The 20,739-nt window shown below is 35.3% G+C and overlaps 1 protein-coding gene across 3 annotated transcripts in view; it reads left to right on the top strand.

Annotated features, from left to right (window-relative positions):
• Positions 1-20,739, top strand: part of EPC2 (enhancer of polycomb homolog 2) — a 110,000-nt gene that overhangs the window by 22,849 nt on the left and 66,412 nt on the right. For all 3 annotated transcript variants that reach the window (XR_014829045.1, XM_021076083.2, XM_021076082.2), the window contains exon 2: positions 17,557-17,716. Coding sequence is in view for 2 of the 3 variants with exons in the window: in XM_021076083.2 (XP_020931742.2) it covers positions 17,557-17,716 (160 nt within the window). In the remaining variant the exon portion in view is untranslated. The remainder of the gene's footprint in view (positions 1-17,556; positions 17,717-20,739) is intronic.

Below are 20,739 nucleotides of genomic sequence, written 5' to 3'. Positions count from 1 at the left end.
AATGCAGTCTTAGTATTTTTAGAGAGCTAATTTCAGATACTTTTAAATAATAATAAAAAGATGTATATATTTACCTTTGTCATTATCACTACTCCTGCTTTTCAGCAATATGACTAGACTTTCATCTGATACTGTTTTTCTTCCCAAAGGACTTTTGTTAACAGTTGTCGTAATGCAGGTCTGTTGGTGATGAATACTTTGAACTTTTTTACATCTAAAGGTATCTTTATTTCCCCTTTTTCCTGTGTGTGTGGTAAAGCACATGAGTTTACCCTCTTAACAGTTTGTAAATGTATACTATAGTTTGTTAACTATATGTGAATTGTACAACAGATCTCTAATTTTGCCTTTGCTTTTGAAAGATGTTTTTGCTGGATATGGAATTGTAGGTTGAGCATTTTTCCTTCTGGAACTTTTAGAAATGGTGCTCTAGTCTTCTCACTTAAATTATTTCTGATAAGAGATCGGATATCATCTTTGTCTTTGTTCCTCTTTGTAGTAGCACATCTTTTTTTTCCAGTTTGGCTAGTGGGAGCAGATGTTCTTTCTGGCCCTGAGTGACAGGCTCTGTTCCCTCTGTTCCTTTGGAATAGTTCTTTCTCCACTGTCAAGTAGTTTCTTCACACACATATGCTGATGAGTATTTTGCTGAATACACCAGGGAACTCTGCAGATCTCCTGGGTTCTCTGTGTGCAATTCTTTCCTCTTTAGTACTCTGTCCTGTGGCCCTCAGGTGCCTTAGTAGTCTTCCTGGACTCTTACTTCTGCCTCAACTCAGGAAGTCTTCCAGGCTCTGCCTTAGTTCATCCTCCTGTTCCAAAACATGGAGTACTCCTTCAGAGTTGTAAGCTGAGGAAATCGTAGGGCTCACTGGTTTTATTTATCTTCTCTCAAGTATCATTGTCCTCTATTGCCTGATATATAGTGTCTGAAAAACCATTGTTTCAGTCCTCTTGCTAGATTTTTTTGTTGTTGCTTCAGGCATAATGGTAAATTCGGTACCGCTGTCACTCCCCTGCCCCTGTTTGTTTTGTTTTTTGTTTGTTTGTTTGTTTGTTTGTTTTTTGTCTTTTTGCCTTTTCTAGGGCTGCTCCCACAGCATATGGAGGTTCCCAGGCCAGGGGTCAAATCGGAGCTGTAGCCACCGGCCTATGCCAGAGCCACAGCAACGTGGAATCTGAGCCAAGTCTGCAACCTACACCACAGCTCATGGCAATGCCAGATCCTTAACCCACTGAGCAAAGCCAGGGATCGAACCTGCAACCTCATGGTTCCTAGTCAGATTCATTAACCACTGAGCCACGACAGGAACTCCTGTAATTTTTTTATTTTGATAAAATTCACATAACACATAACTCACCATATTAAGTTGTACAATTTAGTGGTTTTAGTACATTCACAGTGTAATGCAGTGTCACAGCTGTTTTATTCCAGAACACTTCCACCACCCTCAAAAAAGGAAACTTTCCTCCTCTTGTGAACCCCCCCCCCAACCCCTTACCCCCTATCAGCCACTCCATAACAACCATTTGCCATTTCTGGACATTTCCTATAAGTGGAGTCATATAATATGTGGCCTTTTGTATGTGACTTCTTTCACATAGTATATTGTTTTAAAGATCCATCCATGTTGTAGCATACATCAATACTACATTTCTTTTTATAGCTGAATAATATCCACTGTATGTATTTCATCTTTGTTGGGAGTAGAAGTTAGCTGCTGAAGCCTTTTAACTGGTTTCTGCTGCCTCTTTTACCTCCCATATAGTGCATATTTGACCTCACCAGGTGATTTTATTATGCTGCCAGGAGTGAGAATCAGATTTACAAAATTAGTACTAGAAAAAAAGCAGATTTAATTGGAATTGGGTAAGACTTACCGAGTCCTTTTTTCTTCGTCTTCCTCTATCTTTTCCTTTTTTTAATCATGAAAGAGCTCAACTTAGGTGATTTTAAAGATTGGCATTAGTTGATACATATTCTTTGAACTGTAGAAAATGTAGAGAAAAAAATGGAAGCTACCTATAGTTTCACTAGCTAACACTTTGGCATATTTCTTTCCAGCTTTGTTCTTTACTTTTTAATTATGAATTTATGCATGCTGTCAACTATCATTCATTTACCTCATATTTGAGATTATCTTCAGTATGTGATTTTTGTTGCTGGCTTTTTCTATATAATGTGTAAGCATTTTCAAATATCATTAAATTATATTGCAAAAAGTTTTAAATGGGAGTTCCTGTTGTGGCTCAGTGGGTTAAGAACCCGACCAGTATCCATGAGGACAGGGTTTGATCCCTGGCCTCTCTCAGTGGATTAAGGATCTGGTGTTGCCGTGAGCTATGGTATAGGTCGCAGACAAGGCTAGAATCTGGCCTTGCTGTGGTTTTGGCACAGGTGAGCAACTACAGCTCTGATTCGACCCCTTGCCTGGGAACTTCCATATGCCACAAGTGCGGCCCTAAGAAGACAAAACCAGCAAACAAACACTAAAAAACAATCTAATATATTAGAAAAAAATAAAAGAACCCCTTAAAAAAAGTTTTAAATGTTAGTGTGTAAGTTTATCATGGATATACAAAACTATAATCACTCCAGTATTGGGCATAATAAGGTTGTTTTCCAGTTTTGCTTGTTATAATTACTGTGTAAATAATAGGTTAACATTAGAAAATTTTTGAAGACTTAGAATCATATTACCAAAATGTTCTCCAAAGCATACCAATTTACATATTAACACATTCACTAGCACTCATTCTTGAAAGTTTCTGTTTTACTCATCATAGTTTCAATAACATTGTGAATAATAATTGCCTTACCAGCATGTTTTGTTTACATTAAATTTTTGTTTACATCAGAAGTTAAACTTTTTCTAGATTTAAAAAATCAGCTTTATTAAAGTATAATTTACATACAGTGTAATAAAACATTTATTTTGTTTATGGTTCTGTGTTTTAATAAACAAATATACCTGTGTACCCACCACCTCAAACAAAGGATAGAACATTTGTATTCCCCACAGAAGTCCCTTTTAATCCATTTGCAGTCGTATCTCCCGCCCACTTTTCAGGCAGCTTCTCATCTTATTTTAGTTACTGTAGATTCGTTTTGCCTGTTCTCGAATTTCATATAAAGGGAACCATACAGTATGTAGCTGCTTGTATCTGTTGCTTTCTGAACTTTTGAGTTTCACCTGTGTTGTGTATGTGATTAGTTTGTCTATGCACCCTCCCACCTCCCTCCTCTTTTTTCTTTTAGCTGGGTAGCATCCCTTTGAATAAATGTATTTACTTTATTTATTCACCTTTTAATGGGATTTTTTTTATTATTATTTCCAGTTTTTGGCTATTGTGAGTAAGATTGCAGTTTACATTCCCATGCAGTTTGTTTGTTGATGTGTGTTTCACTTCTGAAGTACACACTTCAAGTACACACTTGTAAGTAGCATTCCTAGGTCATGTGATAAGTATATATTTACTTTATAAGAAAGTACTCAACAGTTTACAAAATGGTGATTTCATTTTATGCTCCCACCAACAGTTGATGTTGTCAGTTTCTTAATTCTAGTCATTTTGTGAATTTGCAGTCAAAACTTTCTGAGGTTTTATTTTGCATTTTCCCAATACAAAGATGTTGAGCATGTTTTCAAGTGTTTGTTGGTCATTCCTGTACCTTCTTTAGTGAAGAAGTTGCTTAAATCATTGACTCATTTTCTTTAAAAGTTGTATTGTTTTCTTATTATTGAGTTATAAGAGTTCTTTATATATTTTGCACACAAGACCATTCACACTTATTGTGAATATTTTTCTGGCTTGTCTTTCATCTTTTTAAGAATGTATTTTGAATAGCACAGTTTTTGAATTTTGAGGAAGTCCATTCTGTCAGTTACTTCATTTATAATTTGTATTGTTTTGTGTCCTAAGAAGTCTTTTTTTTTTTTTTTTTAATTGCCACACCCACAGTATATGAAAGTCCTGGGCTGGGCATTGAATCCAAACTGCAGTTGTGACTCACGCCACAACTGGGGCAACTCCGGATTCTTTTAACCCACTATGCTGGGCTTGGGAATCAAACCCATGCTTCCACAGCAATCCAGGCTACTGCACTTGGATTCTTAACCCACTGCACCACAGTGGGAACTCCCTAAGAAATCTTTGCCAAATCCAAGGTCACTAAAATTTTTCTTTTCATTGTGGCTCAGCGGGTTAAAAATCAGATTAGTATCTATGAGAATGTGGGTTTGATCCCTGGCCTCAAAAGCTCAGTGGCTTAAAGGATCCAGCATTGCCAAGAGCTGCAGTGTAGGTTGCAGGCATGGCTTGGATCTGATGTGGCTGTGGCTGTGGCATAGGCCAGAAGCTGCAGCTCCAGTTTGACCCCTCGCCTGGGAACTTCCATATGCCATGCATGCAGCTCTGAAAAAGACAAAAAAAAAAAAAAAAAAAAAGAAAAAAGATTTTTCTCCTGTATTTCTTGTAGATATTTTGTAAGTTTAGGCTTTATGTTTAGGTCTGTAACCTATCTTGAGTTAGTTTTTGTATATCATTTGAGGTAGGAGTATAGGCTTATTTCCCCCCAAAACTGATGGCCAGACAGTTTGTTGACAGAACTATCCTTACCCCCTTTTAATTCCCCTATTAGTTGATACCTTTGTCTAAATTCATTATGTGTCAAAAAAAAATTTTTTTTGTTTTCGTAAAATTTCGCTGTTTTGAATATTGCACTTAAGTGATATATTTTAATAAAAACAAGAAATTTCTGTCCTTGGCAGTATGCCATGGACTGTTCTGAATACCATATTAGCTTATATAATCATCACAACAATCCTTTGAAGTGTGTATGGTCTAAATTTCACAGATGACTTTCAAATCACTATTTTCCAAAGGAACTTAAACTCCTTTCCCATCTCCTTCATTGTAGACATATGAATATTCATTTTTAATAAATGAAGTTTGTTTTTCTTTGTGTTCTGTTTTGGGTTCTTTTCACATCCTCATTAATTTTGACTGTAGATTAATAATTTTGATTATTGATAATAATTTTATTTTTAGAGCATGTGAAACATTAACAGGATTCTAAAATTTAGACCTGTCAAGGGGAATGTGCTCAGAGAATTGTCACTCCCTCCTTATCCCCTCTACTCCATTCATAATACCCTGTACTTTATTGTTCTTAGCTCATATACGATCAATTTTATGGAAGTTCCATGAGTACTTAAGAAAAAGGAGCATTGGGTGTGAAGTTTGATATATAGCTATAAGATCTACCTTATTAAGTTGCTTAGGTCCTTGCTTGTTCTTTGTCCACTTGATTTGCCTTGTACTGAATAGTCTTTTAAAGTTATTAGTGTATATCAATCTGTTCTTGCGTATCTGTAGCTTTTACTTCATAAAATGGTTATTTGATCATAAAATGTTATTTATCTATAGATATTTATAAATTTGTATAGATATTCAAAATCTTCATGTGAACTTTGGGTTTTGCGTCATACTTAATGCTCTTTGGCTTGAATTCTGCTTGTCTGGTGTTAGGATCTGCTTGTCTGTCTTATTGTTTTCCACTACCTAATAAACTTTCTTTTTTTTTTTTTAAAAAAAATAGGCATGTGCCTTGTTTATTTTCTTATTTATTGTGGCAGAAATTGAACCCACACTACAGTAGTGATCCAAGCCATGTCAGTGACAAGGCCGAATCCTTAACCTGCTGTGCCACCTGGGAACTCCCACCTGATAAACTATCATTCATTCTTTTTACTCTTGTATACTTTTTGTGGTGGTAGTGGTAGGGGTATGTTCCTTCTGTAAAGTATACAGAGTCTTGGGTTATGAGACAAATTGAAAATCTTTTTGTTTTCATAGGTGAGATAAGTCCCCTTATATTTATTGATATGACAGTATGTTTGATCTCAACTCTTTCGTAATATTTAGTATTTTTGTATTATGTTACATTGGCTAGTTTCTTTTTTTTTACTTTGCTGTCATCTTTCTTCCCTCCTCCCATTTTTAGTTGCATTATTTCCACTTTAGGGTGCAGTGTTTGTACATCAGTCCAGCCTTTTTTTTCCATCTTTGAGATACATGTAAATATATAATTTTGCTGAAATTTTCCAGTCATATCTTGGTTGGATGAATCCAAGATGAAGATGAGCTGCACTTTCCAATATGTAGCCACTAGTCATTTGTGGCTTTTGAGCATTTGAAATATGGCTGGTCTGAAGTAAGGTGTTCTGTGAAACACATGTATTACATAATAGGTTTTGTAGACTTGGTATGGAAGAAACAAGTGTAAATATCCCATACATTTTTTATATTGATTTAAATGATAATGTTTGGATATTTAAATTGGCTTAAATAAGATATATTATTAGTATTAATTTCTCCTGTTTTTTACTTTTTAAAATGTGACAACTATGAAGTTCCCATTGTGGTGCAGCAGAAATGAATCTGACTGGGAACCATGAGGTTGTGGGTTCGATCCCTGGCCTCGCTCAGTGGGTTAAGAATCCAGCATTGCAGTGGCTGTGGGTCACAGATGCATCTCAGTTCTGGCATTGCTGTGGCTGTGTCATAGGCCTGCAGCTGTAGCTCAGATTGGACTCCTTGCAGGGAACCTCCATATGCTGTGGGTGTGGCCCTAAAAAGCAAAAAAAAAAAAATGAAAAGTGACAACTGGAAATTTAAATCTGTGAATCACATTTGTGGCTTTCAGTATATTTCTGCCGAAGAGTGCTATTCTAGTAGATTCCTCTAAAGTCCCCTACAGAATTCTGAGTGCTTTCTTTAGCCTTGGTACATGAGGTATAAATTAGCTGGATGTAAAATTTGTGGTTTATACTTTATGTTCACTGAGGTTTCTGAAAATGTTGCCCCTTTGATGCTTTGCTTTATCTCTTGTTTTTAAAGTCTGATATTCGTCTGATTCTTTTGGCCTTTTAAGTTATTATGATATATCAATTTATAATAATGTTATTGTTAACTGTTATCTGTTTGGAGGCCTTATTTCTGAAGTAGTTTTATTCAGTCAGTCTGTTGTTCTGGGTTACTTTTGCCAGCTAACTTGGTGGACTTTTTTTATTGTGGTAAAAAGAAATACATAACCTAAAATTTATTATCTTAATCATATTTATGTGTACAGTAGTGTTAACTGTATGCACAATATTGCACAGCAGATACCTAGCACTTTTTTCATCTTGAAAAACTGAAACTATCCATTGAACAACTTCCTTTTTTCTTCTCCTCCAACCTCTGATAACCACTACTTAAGAGTTTGACTGTTTTAGATCTTTAATGAAATCATGCAATATTTGTCCTTTTGGGACTAGCTTATTTCAATTTACATAATATTCTCAAGTTTCATTTATGTTGGTAGCATGTGTCAGAACTTTCTTCCTTTTTAAGGCTAATATTCCATCATATGTATGTAGCACATTTTGTTTATCCATTCATCTGTCAACAAACACTTCGATTGCTTCCACCACTTGGCTATTGTAAATTGTGGCTCAGCAGTTTACAAACCTTACTAGTATCCGTAAGGACACAGGTTAGATCCCTAGCCTTGCTCAGTGGGTTAAGGATCTGGTGTTGCTGTGAGCTGTGGTGTGGGTCACAGACAAGGCTCAGATCTCACGTTGCTGTGCTATAGGCCCGCAACTGCACCCCCCAACTCCACCCCAGCCTGGGAACTTCCGTATGCTGCAGGTGTGGCCCTAAAAAGCAAACAAAAACAAAAAGACCACTGCAATAAAATAGGTGTGCAAATATATCTTCAAGATCCTATTTTCAGTTATTTTGGCTATATATCCAAAAGTGGGATTACTGGATAATATGATAGTTCTGGTTTTAATATTCAGCCTTGTGGTCTATTAACACAGCATATCTTTCCATTTACTTATGTCTTTGTTAATTTCTTTCAGCATTGGTTTGTGTTTTTCACTGTGCAAGCCTTTCACCTCTTTGGTTAAGTTTATTCCTTAGTATTTTATTCTTTCTGATGCTGTTGTAAATGGGATTGTTCTCATAATTTCCTTTACAGATCATTTATAGTTGTGTAGAAGCACAACTCATTTTTGTGTATTGATCTTCTATCTTGTAACTTTGTTGAATGTGTTTACCAGGCATAATTTTTTTTAATGTGTGAAATCTTTAAGGTTGTCTACATAAAGGTCATGTCATCTGTGGCAGATATAATTTTACTTTTCCCTTTCCAATTTGGCATCTTTTTCTTGGCAGTTGCTTTCCCTAGGACTTCCAGTGCTGTGTTGAATAAAAGTGGCAAAAGTAGGCATCCTTGCTTTGTTTCTGATCTTGAAGGAACAACTTTCACTTTTCACCATATAGTTAGCTGTGGGCTTTTCATATATAGTTTTTATTAGATTGAGACAATTTCCTTGTATTCCTAGTTTGTTGAGTTTTTTTTTTTTTTTTTCCTTAAATCATGAAAGTGTTGAATTTTTTCAGTCTGCCAGTTGGAATAATCATGTGGTTTTTGTCCTTCATTCTCTTACTGTGGTATATTACATTAACCAGTTTCATATATTGAACATTCTTGCATTCCAAAAATAAATCTCACTTAGTCATGATGTATAATCATCTTAATCTGTGGTTAAATTTGGATTGCTAGTATTTTTCTGAGGGCCTTTGCATTGATACTCATCAGGGATATTGGTCTATAGTTTTTTTCCTTGTAGTAATTGTATTAGTTTAAGGCATACAACATAGTGATTTGATACATGTATATGTTGTGAAATGATTACCATAAGTCACCTCACACGTTTACAGTTTTGTGTGTGCGTGTGAAGGAGGACTTTGAAGATGTACTCTCAGCAACTTTCAAATATATAATACTTTAGTCACTTTGCTGTACCTTATATCCACAGGGCTTATTAATCTTTTAACTGGAATTCTGTACATTTTGACCACCTTTACTCATTTCCCTTACCTTCCCACCATCCTTGTAGTATCTTTGTCTGATTTTGGTATTAGAGTAGTAGTACCGCATAAAATGAGTTTGGAAGTTTTCTCTCCTCTACAGTTTTTAAAGAAGATTTTGAGAAGGATTGTGGTTAATTCTTTAAATGTCGGTAGACGTCTCCAATGAAGCCATCTGGTGATGAGCTTTTCTTTGTTGATGTTTGATTACTGATTCAATAGATTGAATATCCTTACTAGTTACAGTTCACGTTTTTAATTTCATGATTGAGTCTTGGTATGTCGTATATTTCTAGAAATTTATCTGTTTCTTCTTAATTTCATTTATTTCTGCTCTAATTTTTATTTCCTTCCTTCTGCTAACTTTGGGTTTTGTTTTCCAAGTTCCTGGAGGTGTAAAGTTAGTTTGTTGATTTGAGATCTCTTTTCTTTTTTAATGGAGGTAGGAAATTCCTACCTCCATTAAACTTCCCTCTTAGTATTGCTTTTGCTTTATCCTTTGAGTTTTGTTTTGTTGTGTTTTCATTTGTCCGTTTTCGAAATTCCTTTGTAATTTTTCTTGACCTATTGATTGTTCAAAAGTATATTCAGTTTCCACGTATTAGTGAATTTTCCAGTTTTCCTTTTGCTCATGATTTCTAGTTTAATTCCATTGTGGTTGGAAAAGATACTTGGTATGATTTCAGTCTTATTAAATTTGATAAAACTTGTTTTGTGGCCTAACATGTGATCTGTTCTGAAGAATTTTCTGTGTGTACCTGAGAAGAATGTGTGCTCTGCTTCTATACAGTATAGTGTTCTGTATATGTCGGTTAAGTTCAGTTGGTCTTAGTGTTGTTCAAGCCATCTGTTTCCTTATTGATACTCTATTTGGTTGATGTATTCATTATTGAAGATGATGCACATGCCCAGAGAGGTATCTTCAGAAAAGGTTTGGGGGCTTCCAGACTCCCCCACCCCCACCCCCAGATTGACTGGTGAAGGTCTTCCACTGTGTGAAGCCAATTCATAAAGACTGGGAGTGGTAGCTATTTTTTCAAATGCACAAATTACAGCAGTAAATAAAAAAACAAACAAACAGGGAACATGAAAAAACAGGGAAATATGGGTCAAAGGAACAAAATAAATCACCAGAAACTCACCGTAAGAAAAAAAATCTCTAAATTATTTGACAATAAAAATTTAAAATAAACATCTTAAAAAAGCTCAAGGCATTAAAAGAGAACACAAAAACAAAATCAGGAAAGATGATTTGGGGTATTGAAATCTCCTACTATTGTATTACTGTGTATTTCTCCCTTCAGTTCTGTCAGTGTTTGTTCTATATATCTGGGTGCTCTGTTGTTACGTGCATTTATATTTATAATTGCTGTAGCTTCCTGGTGACCTGACCTTTTCGTCATTGTGTAATGGGTGCTTTTGTGACTTAAGATAGTATTTGACTTACCTTTTTGTCTTAAGTTTCTATTCTTTTGCATAGAATATCTTTTTCCATCCTTTCACTTTTAGGTTATGTATTCTCTTATACCTAAAATGATGAGTTTCTTTTAGATAATATATAATTGGATTTTGTTTTTTGATCTGTTCAGTCACTCAGTGTCTTTTTTTTTGATTGGGAAGTTTACTCTGTTTACATTTAAAGTAATCACTGATAGTGAAGGACTTAGTTTACTGTTTTGTTGTTTTCTGTATGTCTTTGTGGTTATCTTGTCCCTCTTTTTCTGTCTTACCAAATTTTGGTGATTTTTTTTTTTTTTTTTTTGCAGTGTCATGCTTGATTCCGTTCTCATTTTCTTCTGTGTGTCTTTAGGCATGTTCTTTGTGGTTACCGTAGGGATTACGTAAAGTTTCATATAGTTAGAACACTGTGTTAAACTGATAAGTTGGGGCTTTTTTTGCTTTTATTTTTTAAATTCTATACTAGAATTAAAAATGACTTATGTGGAGTTCCCGTCGTGGCACAGTGGTTAATAAATCCGACTAGGAACCATGAGGTTGTGGGTTCGATCCCTGCCCTTGCTCAGTGGTTAACGATCCGGCATTGCCGTGAACTGTGGTGTAGGTCGCAGACGCGGCTCAGATCCTGCGTTGCTGTGGCTCTGGCATAGGCTGGCAGCTACAGCTCCGATTGGACCCCTAGCCTGGGAACCTCCATATGCCGCGGGAGCGGCCCAAGAAATGGCAAAAAGACCAAAAAAAAAAAAAAAAAAAAGACATATGCAATGCTATTATGGTATTACAGAATTCTTTGTCTATATATGTACCTTTACCAGAGAGCTTTATATGATGTATGGCAGGTCTACCAGTGATTAACTCCCTCAGCTTTCCTTTATCTGGGTAGATCTTTTATTTCTTTCAGTTTTGAAGGACAAGTTTTCCAGATATGGTTAGTGGTTGGCAGTTTTGTTTTGTTTTTTCCAGTCCTTTGAATATATCATCCATTGCTTTCTGGCCTGTAATATTTCTGATGAGAAATTACTGATAATCTTCTGGATGCTCCCTTGTACCTGATGATTTACTTTTTCCTTTGCTGCTTTCCAGACTCTTTGTCTTTGACTTTTGACAGTTTGATTATAATATGTCTTAGTGTAGGCTTTTTTGAGTTCAGCCTAGTTGGAGTTTTTTTTCTTTGAGCTTTTTGACTTTGAATGTTCTTTTCTTTCCTTGGATTTGGGAAGTTTTCGGCCATTTATTTCTTCAAGTAAGCTCTCTGCACCTTTCTCCTCCTTTTGGGACTTCCATAGTGTGTATCTTGGTCTATTGAGAGTGTCACATAAGTTTCTTAGACTTTATTCATTTTTGTTGTTGTTGTCCTCTGACTCAGTGATTTCAAGTGTCCTCTCTGATTTCACTAATTCTTTCTTCTGCCTGATCAAGTCAGCTGTTGAACCCCTCTGGTGAATTTTTTTTTTTCTCTCCTAAATTCAGTTAATGCAATCTTCAGCTCCATACTTCCCATTTGGTTCTTTAAAGTTTTCTTTCTTTCTTTCTTTTTTTGATATTTGCATTTTGTTCATGCATCATCTTTCCTGATTTTGTTTTTGTGTTCTCTTTTAATGCCTTGAGCTTTTTTAAGATGTTTATTTTAAATTTTTATTGTCAAATAATTTAGAGATTTTTTTTCTTACGGTGAGTTTCTGGTGATTTATTTTGTTCCTTTGACCCATATTTCCCTGTTTTTTCATGTTCCCTGTTTGTTTGTTTTTTTATTTACTGCTGTAATTTGTGCATTTGAAAAAATAGCTACCACTCCCAGTCTTTATGAATTGGCTTCACACAGTGGAAGACCTTCACCAGTCAATCTGGGGGTGGGGGTGGGGGAGTCTGGAAGCCCCCAAACCTTTTCTGAAGATAACTCTCTGGGCATGTGCCCATAATTTCCCACTTAAAAAGGTTTATTCCTTTTTTTTTTCAGGATCATGTAATCTTTTGCTCCCTCTGGTGTTTGTTGTTGGTACTGGAAGTTTTCTGGTGTTGAAATAAGCCTCAAGTTCTTTTTTGTTCTCCACAGCCCCCAGGCATCCAAAGAATGCTGGTTCAGTCAGCCTTCTGAGTTAAGTGAGGCAGAAGTTAGTCCCTTGAGCAACTCCCCCAAAATTTGGAATGTTAGACACATGCTCCACCCTTCTTTCCTCCCAAGGGAGAAGCTGTGAGCAGAATACTTTTTCCTGATTACACCAGGAGGTATCAGGTTATGTCTGATGATGGAAGTTCTCCTGTGCTGTCTTGTTCCCTGTTGGGCTTTTTTTTTTTTTTTTTTTTTTTGGTAAGTAGATTTATATGCTTTATACTCAATATTAGTTCTGTTGCATTTCCTTTTTTTCAATTTTGTTTTTCTTCAAGGACTCCAATTATATGAATGTCTTTCCACATTTGCCTGTTTTTACATCCTACCATCTTCTTTCATACTCATTTTACTTACTTTTTCATCTTATTTTATTCTTTTGGTTATTGGACATCATTTATACAACATATTTACATCTTTGAGTATATTTTACACTGGGCTTCTAGTAATTTTAGTTTTCATCTCTGAGGTAATTGTCTTTTTCTTTCTTTTCTGAGTTTAGTCAACTCTCTCCACTTTGTTTCCTGAGTCTTTTGCCCCCTTCTCTGATCTGAGTTTTTCTGTTTATTTGGCCATGCCTGTGGCATGTGGAAGATGCCATGCCAGGGATTGAACCTGAGCCACTGCAATGACAATACCAGGTCCTTAATCCACTGTGCCACAAGATAATTCCCTCTGATCTTAGTTTTTAAATTTCTTATTCAAGGTGATTTAAGTTTTCTTCTTTCCCTCCTCTTCAGAGTAGAGAGAGTTCATTATTAGAGGTATGTTGAATCTTGTTGTTGGTTTTTAATAATAGTAATAGACTTACTAAGTTTTTTTGTTTTTGTAGATTTGGGGTGGTTTATAACATCCCTAGTTGAATAGTGCCCTCTTCAGTCTGTGTAGAATGATCTGCTTTTGAGGAGTAGACAAAGAATGACTTGTCTTAACTCTGGCTGTTTCTAGCTAGTGTTTCAGAATCCCCCTCATGTGGTTTTCTGTGGGTCAGATGGGCTCAGCTTTATCTTTTTCTCCTGTGTAAGGATTTGAAACTTCCTGTTTTGATTTTGATCTCCCAGAATTTTGCTACATTCTGTTTTGTGCTGATGGCTCATCTCTAATTCAGTTTGTCATTGTGGCTTAATAAGTTTCTTAGTCCATTACTAGTAAGTTTATGAATAATTATAGTGAGATAGAGTAGATAAATGTAGTTACTCAATTGGCTATATTTAATTAGGAATTTTAGATGTTAAGTTTTAAAATATCAGTGAAAAATGTTTGACTTTGTATGCAGCCTAACTCAATTGATAGATTCTGATAGCCAACACATTGGGGCATGAGCTTGGCAAGATGGAAAAAGAGACATACAAATATTGTTTCAAATTTCAGTCCTGCTGATTTCTGTCATAGAAATCATGGAGTATTAGTTTACTCATCTCCAAAAGAAAAATTATTTCTACCCTGTACCTTGCAGGATTGTGCTTGGTACTTATTATATACATGACTAGAAGTCATGAATTATTTAACATCTTTTAGTTTGCTGTTAATGGCTTATCATGTAATTTCATGTGTTACTAGGAAAAATATAAAGTACAGAAAATGTATAATATTTTTTGGAAAACACAAAACATGCTTAAGTATAATGTGGTGGGTTTCTAAAAGATATTTCAGCATGCCTCAGTAACCATAAGAAGTGATTTTGTATATTTTGGTGGAGAATTCCTTCACTTAAGATGTAAAACTTTTATAGTGTTTTTTAGAATTGATGAAAGTAATATAGATTTACTGCAGAAAATTCTGGAACTACAGAAGGGTGCACAGAAGAAAATAAAAGCCATCTAAATAGTTAGCATTTTGTAGAATATTCTGTTCTGTAGTCTTCCAGGCTTTTTTCTGTTTGTACATATTTATTTATATTTATGCACGTTATTTTATAACCTGCTTTTAGACTTAATATCCTAATACATTTTTAGATCAATAGAGGTCTACGTTGTATTTTTTTTTTTATTTTTACTTTTTAAAAACTTTTTCAGCTTGCCCCAGTGGCATACGGAAGTTCACATGCTAGGGATCGAATCCAAGCTGCATCTGCAACCTAGGCCACAGCTACAGCAGTGCTGGATCCTTAACCCACTGTACCAGGCCAGAGATCAAACCTGTACCTCCACAGAGACAAGCCAGATCATTAACCTCCAGCGCCACAGCAGGAACTCCCACATTGTGTTATTTATTACTACTACCTAAGAGTTCTATTTCATGAATACAACATGATCTATAAACTAATTCTGTATTGCTATTTAGATTTGGTTTTTTTGGTATTAAAGCAATGCCATGATGAGCATTTTTATTTAGTTGCTGTTGACCATTTTGTTTGTTGCCTTTTGATGAATTCAATTAGTGGAGTTGGTGGATCAAAGATATGCTTTTTAAGGAAAGGAAATTAAGTAGTGTTTGGTTTTTAGTTATTTTTAAAATTAACCTCACAGTGTATAAAACCAGCGTGTTAACAAGGAGTCACCATTATTCCTGTCAACCCTTCCCCTAATAAAATCTGTATGTTTGTATGTTTACCACTCGTTATGGCTATTAAATGAAGCACAGGCCTCTAGAAGCCATTTCATTGTTTTTCTCTGAATTTTTTCGGGGGTGTTTGAGAGACTGATAATCTAGGAAAGGAAATGATAGTTGAGAATTTATTCCTAGAGCTAAATTTTGTCTGTAAATTAAAATGGGGGAGTATGTCATGGTCTGGCTCCTCAGTTTCTGGCTATATCTATCATCTGTCATCTGTGTTAAGACCTGTTTTTAAATTTTCTCATTTGTAAAATTAATGTTAAATATTAATGTATTAAAGATGTATTTCAAAAATTGGGTAATAATTAAAAATGTTTTGTACTTAGAGTGAAGTCAAATATATATCACATGAATCTCTTCAAATAAAAAATATGTTCAGTTTCCTTTTGTTACCTGTATTTATGGACTATTAGCATTTTAAGAACATGGTTTTTCATCTTTAACAGACTTCTCTAGTAAGAATGGGATAGTCAAGGAATTCTGGAATCAGAGTCCTGAAATTCAATTCCCTTCTATCTTACACGTCTTTGTTAAGAACAAATCAATTATTTCTTGACAGTGTCTACCCCTGTGTCCCAAATTTGTAAAGAGCCAATAGGCATGTGATGGATTGTGGGTGTTCCTTGAAAACTGTAAAACATATAAATACAGTATGGCATTGCATATTATATCACTTACTTTGACCAGGAGAGGTGAAATGTCATCAAGGTAATAGGAAAATATAGGCTTAAATAATACTATAAATTGCTCACCGAAGGCCTGGCTTCCTAGTTTCTTGATGCTGTTTGTGTGTTTGGTCCCGTCATCATTTCTTAGTTACCTCAAAAATTTTTACTACTAATAGATTTTAACCAAATTGGTAGCAGTATTTGTATGGGGAAATATATTTAGTGCTCCAACTTGGATCTTGCCCTATGAGGAAGAACATCTCTCTCTCTCTTTTTTTTTCTTTCTTTTTTCTTTTTTTAGAGCTGCACCTGCAGCATATGGAAGTTCCCAGGCTAGGGTTGAATTAGAGCTTCAGCTACCAGCCTACATCACCACCACAGCAATACCAGATTTGAGCCATGTCTGCGACCTACACTGCAGCTCACGGCAAAATCAGATCCTTAACCCGCTGAGTGGGGCCAGGGATGGAACCTGCATCCTCAAGGGTACTAGTCAGGTTCATTACCACTGAGCACAATGGGGACGCCAAGAAAAACATTTCTACCTGGCACTGAAGGTGAATAAATTCTCAAATCTAAGCCACTACCACCCTCCTGTTCAACTGCTTGCCCTTTATTGGATGTCTCTGGGCTTTTGTCCTTTTGGAATGTTCTGTGATATTCTCTGCCTGAATTGTTTCTTCTTTTCCTCTTTTGCCTTGCTAAATCTCTCTTGATCTTAAAACTCTTAGTTTAGATTTTACTTTCTTTGGGCATCTTTGTCCTCCCAAAATGAGTGGTTTGATTAATTGAAAAGAGACATGCTTGTCAAGCTCAAACATGATTGCATACCTAGATCTCTCTCTTCCACTGGCTGAGTTCCTTAATGGCAGAATCTGCCTCTCATTCTCTCATAATTCTCAGTGACAGGAGTAGTATCTCCTTTCCTACTTGGTGTTTTGAAATATGTTGAAAAGATGACTATTGATAAATAAATCTTAATTTATATATTACAGCATAGCCAGTACTCTTTCAGATAGGGAGATTGCAAAAGGCCACTCAGATGAGATGAGACTTGAAAGAATTTCAGAAGCAATTCTTTTGGATGTTTAGAAACCATAAGGAAAGGAGGCAGTGTGGCTAGAATACAGATTGGAAGGAGAAAAGTAGGAGATAAGGTCAGAGCAGTATAAGATCTCATAAATCATTGAGTGATTTTTAACCTTTAATCTAAACATGAAGGGGATCTTTTGGGGAGTAACAAGACCTAATTTACTTTCTGCAAGGTAAAGGTGCTTTGCTGGGAATGGTTCGTAGTGGGTCAAGGGAGAAAGTATCTGCTGAGTGGTAGAGGTAGAAGTTATTAGAATGTGGGTGTATTTTATAAGAACTTTTTGTTTAACCTTTGCTAAAAAAAATATTACCTGCTGTGATAGTAATATAGTCTGTTGAACATAATTTGAGTTATTCAGAGTTTTGTACTGTTGAAGTTTCAGGTATATAAATGCAGAAGATACCTAAAATCTGTGCTACAAATTCTTTTCCTGCTATTTGCATATTTTTCGGTTAAACACCTCAGTTTCACAGACAAGTGTTCAATTTTCATGTAACTGAGATGTTAAATTCTAGTTTGTGAATACTTAATCTTTGTTAAAATTCTACTTATTAAAATTGTAATCATCTATGGTGATATAAATATGAGCACAAGTGTTTAAGGAGAATGTAGGTCTGTGGCAAAGGAACTATTTATGAATTGATTCTTAAAGAACTTTGCAGTAATTAAAATAAATTTTAAATAGAGTTGATGCATTGATTTGACATTATTAAAACAACTCATGTTGCCTACTTTACATTTTCCAGGAACATCATTTACAGCGAGCTATTTCAGCACAGCAAGTGTTTAGAGAAAAAAAAGAGAGCATGGTCATCCCAGTTCCTGAGGCAGAGAGCAACGTCAACTATTACAATCGCTTGTACAAAGGAGAGTTTAAACAGCCAAAACAGTTCATTCATATTCAGCGTAAGTTTGTTAATTCATTGTTTTCTGTTTGTAATTTAACTTTATCAACCAATGAAAATCCTTTCTCTGTTTTTGCCCAAAGAGATTTTAATTTTTCATTTCATATACACTGATATATAGAAATGTAAAACATGAAAGAATAAAATCCCTCTGTGCTTACATCTGAACTTCAAGATCATTTTGAATGTGAGTTGCATTTGGAACATTTGATGGTTTATGTGGTATAGGATTTTCTGTAACACACTTTATTATACAGCTAAAAGGTGGTAGATTAGCATACATAAACTAGATTTATTTTTCAAGGCATAGTGGCTATAATGCTGATTGGGGCGACGAGTCTTCTGAAATTTTTAAAATTAGATTCTACACCTCTGCCTTTGTGTAGTTTTTATAAAATTCTAATTCTGCCACCTTTGTTACTCTTATTTTTCTCTCCATTGTTACTGTTAATCACCATCTCTTGCTTTAATATTATTTCAGTAATATCCTGACTGTTCTATTTACTATCTCCTATCTCCAATCCTTACCTTCTTCTAGTCTGTCTTCTCCACAAACTCCACTGGCACCCAGGCAGTCTTCCTAAAGTGTCAGTTTGATCAAATTTTATGTGTGGCCTAAAATCCTGCTGTTCTTTATTCTACAGTAGGAGTTTTCAGCTGATTTTGCAGACAGATGCTAGTGTGTTGGCGTCTGGTCCGGTTGTGTTAAAAAAAAAAAAAAATCACCAAAAAAATCTTGAGTAGGTTATTAAAATACAGATTCTAGGGCTCTGCTTCAAGCCTCCCTGTATGAGAATCTCTGGTATGCAACCTGGTAATAAGTATTTTTTAAAAATTCTCCAGGTAATTTTGAAACGTTTTCTGTTTCTCATTGATTCTAAGATGTGCATTTGTCATCTTTGAAATGAGATTTCATCTTAAATTTCTTTTGTCTTGGATGAAAGTGGTTTATCTAAAAGAGAATTTCTACTTGTTTTTGCTAGTCATCTGGGGACCAACCTGAGACCACTTAAAAGTCTTCGCTTGTTTGTTTTCGGACCACATTGGTAGCTGGAGTTTTATTTGTTCGTTTTTCGACCACACAAGTAGGCTGCAGACCTGCTTGGAATTCAGTTCTCAGATTTTTTTACCCCTCCTTCCACCTAAGAGCAAGTTGAGAAATATAGTTTCTTGCTGTTCCTTTCTGCATTGCTGGTTTATTTCTTTATCTTAAACTGAGGTGGTTGCCCTTTGGTAGTTTAGCTTTATGTGGGAGTATTCTATTAAATTTCATAGTAGACCCTAGTATAAGCTTTTTTTTTCTTCGAGTACGTAAAGTAATGGTGCATCTGATATAACAAAATTCAGTAATAGCCAAATTCTCTAATTTGAATACAAGGCCCTTTGTCATTTGTTACCTGCTACTCCTTTAACCTTGTTTCCTATTGCTCTTTCCCTCACTCTCTGTATGTAGGGGAGAATTTAAAATTATTCATGTCTGCCTTGTTTCACATTTCACATTTCCTTACATGTGCTGTTGAAGTCTTCTTACCTTTTCTGTAGCTTTTAAGACCTAACTCCCTTTAAAGCTTACCCTGATATCTCATTCTGCCTCTCTTATTTACTTATCTCAGTACCTTGTACATACCCCTATCAGAGGACTCACCATACTTTATTGCAATTATTTGTAACCATTCTTTTTCTCCTTTTAGATTGTGAGCTCCTTGAGGGCAGGGACTATGTTTTATTTTCCCTTTGTATCTTTAGAGTAAAGTGCATGGCTTATAGATGCTCAATAAATGGCGTGTTTGTCCACTGGTTCAGTTGTTTTTAAATGGCTTTTTAAAAGCCCTTAGATGTCAGAACCATGTTCCAGAGACTTTTCTTCTAAACATTCAAGAGAAGCACACTGCAGAAAGTATTTATGTGATTTCTTTCCTCTGTGTCTTTGACTTTGAGTCCCTTTAGCTTATTGAATTTTCCTTGTCTTTGAATCAGGAGCAAGATAGCTTAGGAATTATAAGATTTTTCAAGCAAAGGTATCCTTTAAAAAAATTTTTTTTAAATTTTAGTAACAGTATAGCTGGACAATTAGGACCACTGTAAAAGCCATTCTAGGAAACCAAGAACCAAAAATTGGGTGTAACCCCATCTGGGTCATTCCCATTAGATACAATAAATGTTAATCTTGTGTTGAGTTTTTTTTTTTTGTTTTTGTTTTTCATTTTATCCTATTGCTGTAATAAATGGAATAAAAATAATAGAAAATCATTTTAATTATTTCATTTTCTTTTTTAGTCTTTCAGCATATATATTCTATATACTATACTAAATTCTACTATACAATTTTTTTCTTGCCTTTTCTCCTTATATTTTAAGTTCCTCAGTTTTCTATATAGTCTCCAATTATCATTTTCAGTGTATGTGTAATTTTCCATCCAATTATGTTCCATTATTTGCTTACCTATATGCCTGTTATTGACCTTAGGGTTATCTATACTAAAATTTAAGCTCTTGTTATCATTGACACTCTTTTCAAGGAAGGCTTAAAAAAATTCTTCTTAACATAACTTCTCTCTAAGCCCTTAAATTTCAGAAAATTTAAGAATTTCAGAAAATACTGCTTTGGATTTTCTTTTTCTTCTTTTAATGATGGATTTGAAAGAATTACTTCCCATTTGCCTGTCTAGAAAAGTGCAGTAGCCACAGTAGGGTGGCTTAACTTAGGCCCATCACATTGCTTGCCTGGACTTTGGCAGAAACTTTGTATTGGTCTCTCTCCTCTAGTCTTCCTGCCTTCCAGTATATCCCCACTGCCACTATTGTGATTATTACCCATTTAGAATTTTTCAAAGACTCATTGTTGCCTATAGAATAAGATTTTAACACATTTTTATGATATTTAAGGTCCCACCCCCACCGCTGTGCTGTATGTTTTTCCACCATGACACCAGTCTCATTGAAAGGAACTGCTGGAGGGTCTCTTTCCTCCTTTAGACTGAAAGCTCCTCAGGAACAGAAGCTGCATCTCATTCATCATATGGT

This window comes from Sus scrofa, chromosome 15 (genome assembly GCF_054392235.1).
Source record: "Sus scrofa isolate SSC_HxYL_T2T_F1_AM1 chromosome 15, Sscrofa_HxYL_maternal_Yorkshire_Landrace_v2.0, whole genome shotgun sequence".
NCBI lineage: Eukaryota > Metazoa > Chordata > Mammalia > Artiodactyla > Suidae > Sus > Sus scrofa.
The sequence above is the reverse complement of the archived record's forward strand: the minus strand, read 5'-3'. Positions and strand labels throughout refer to the sequence as shown.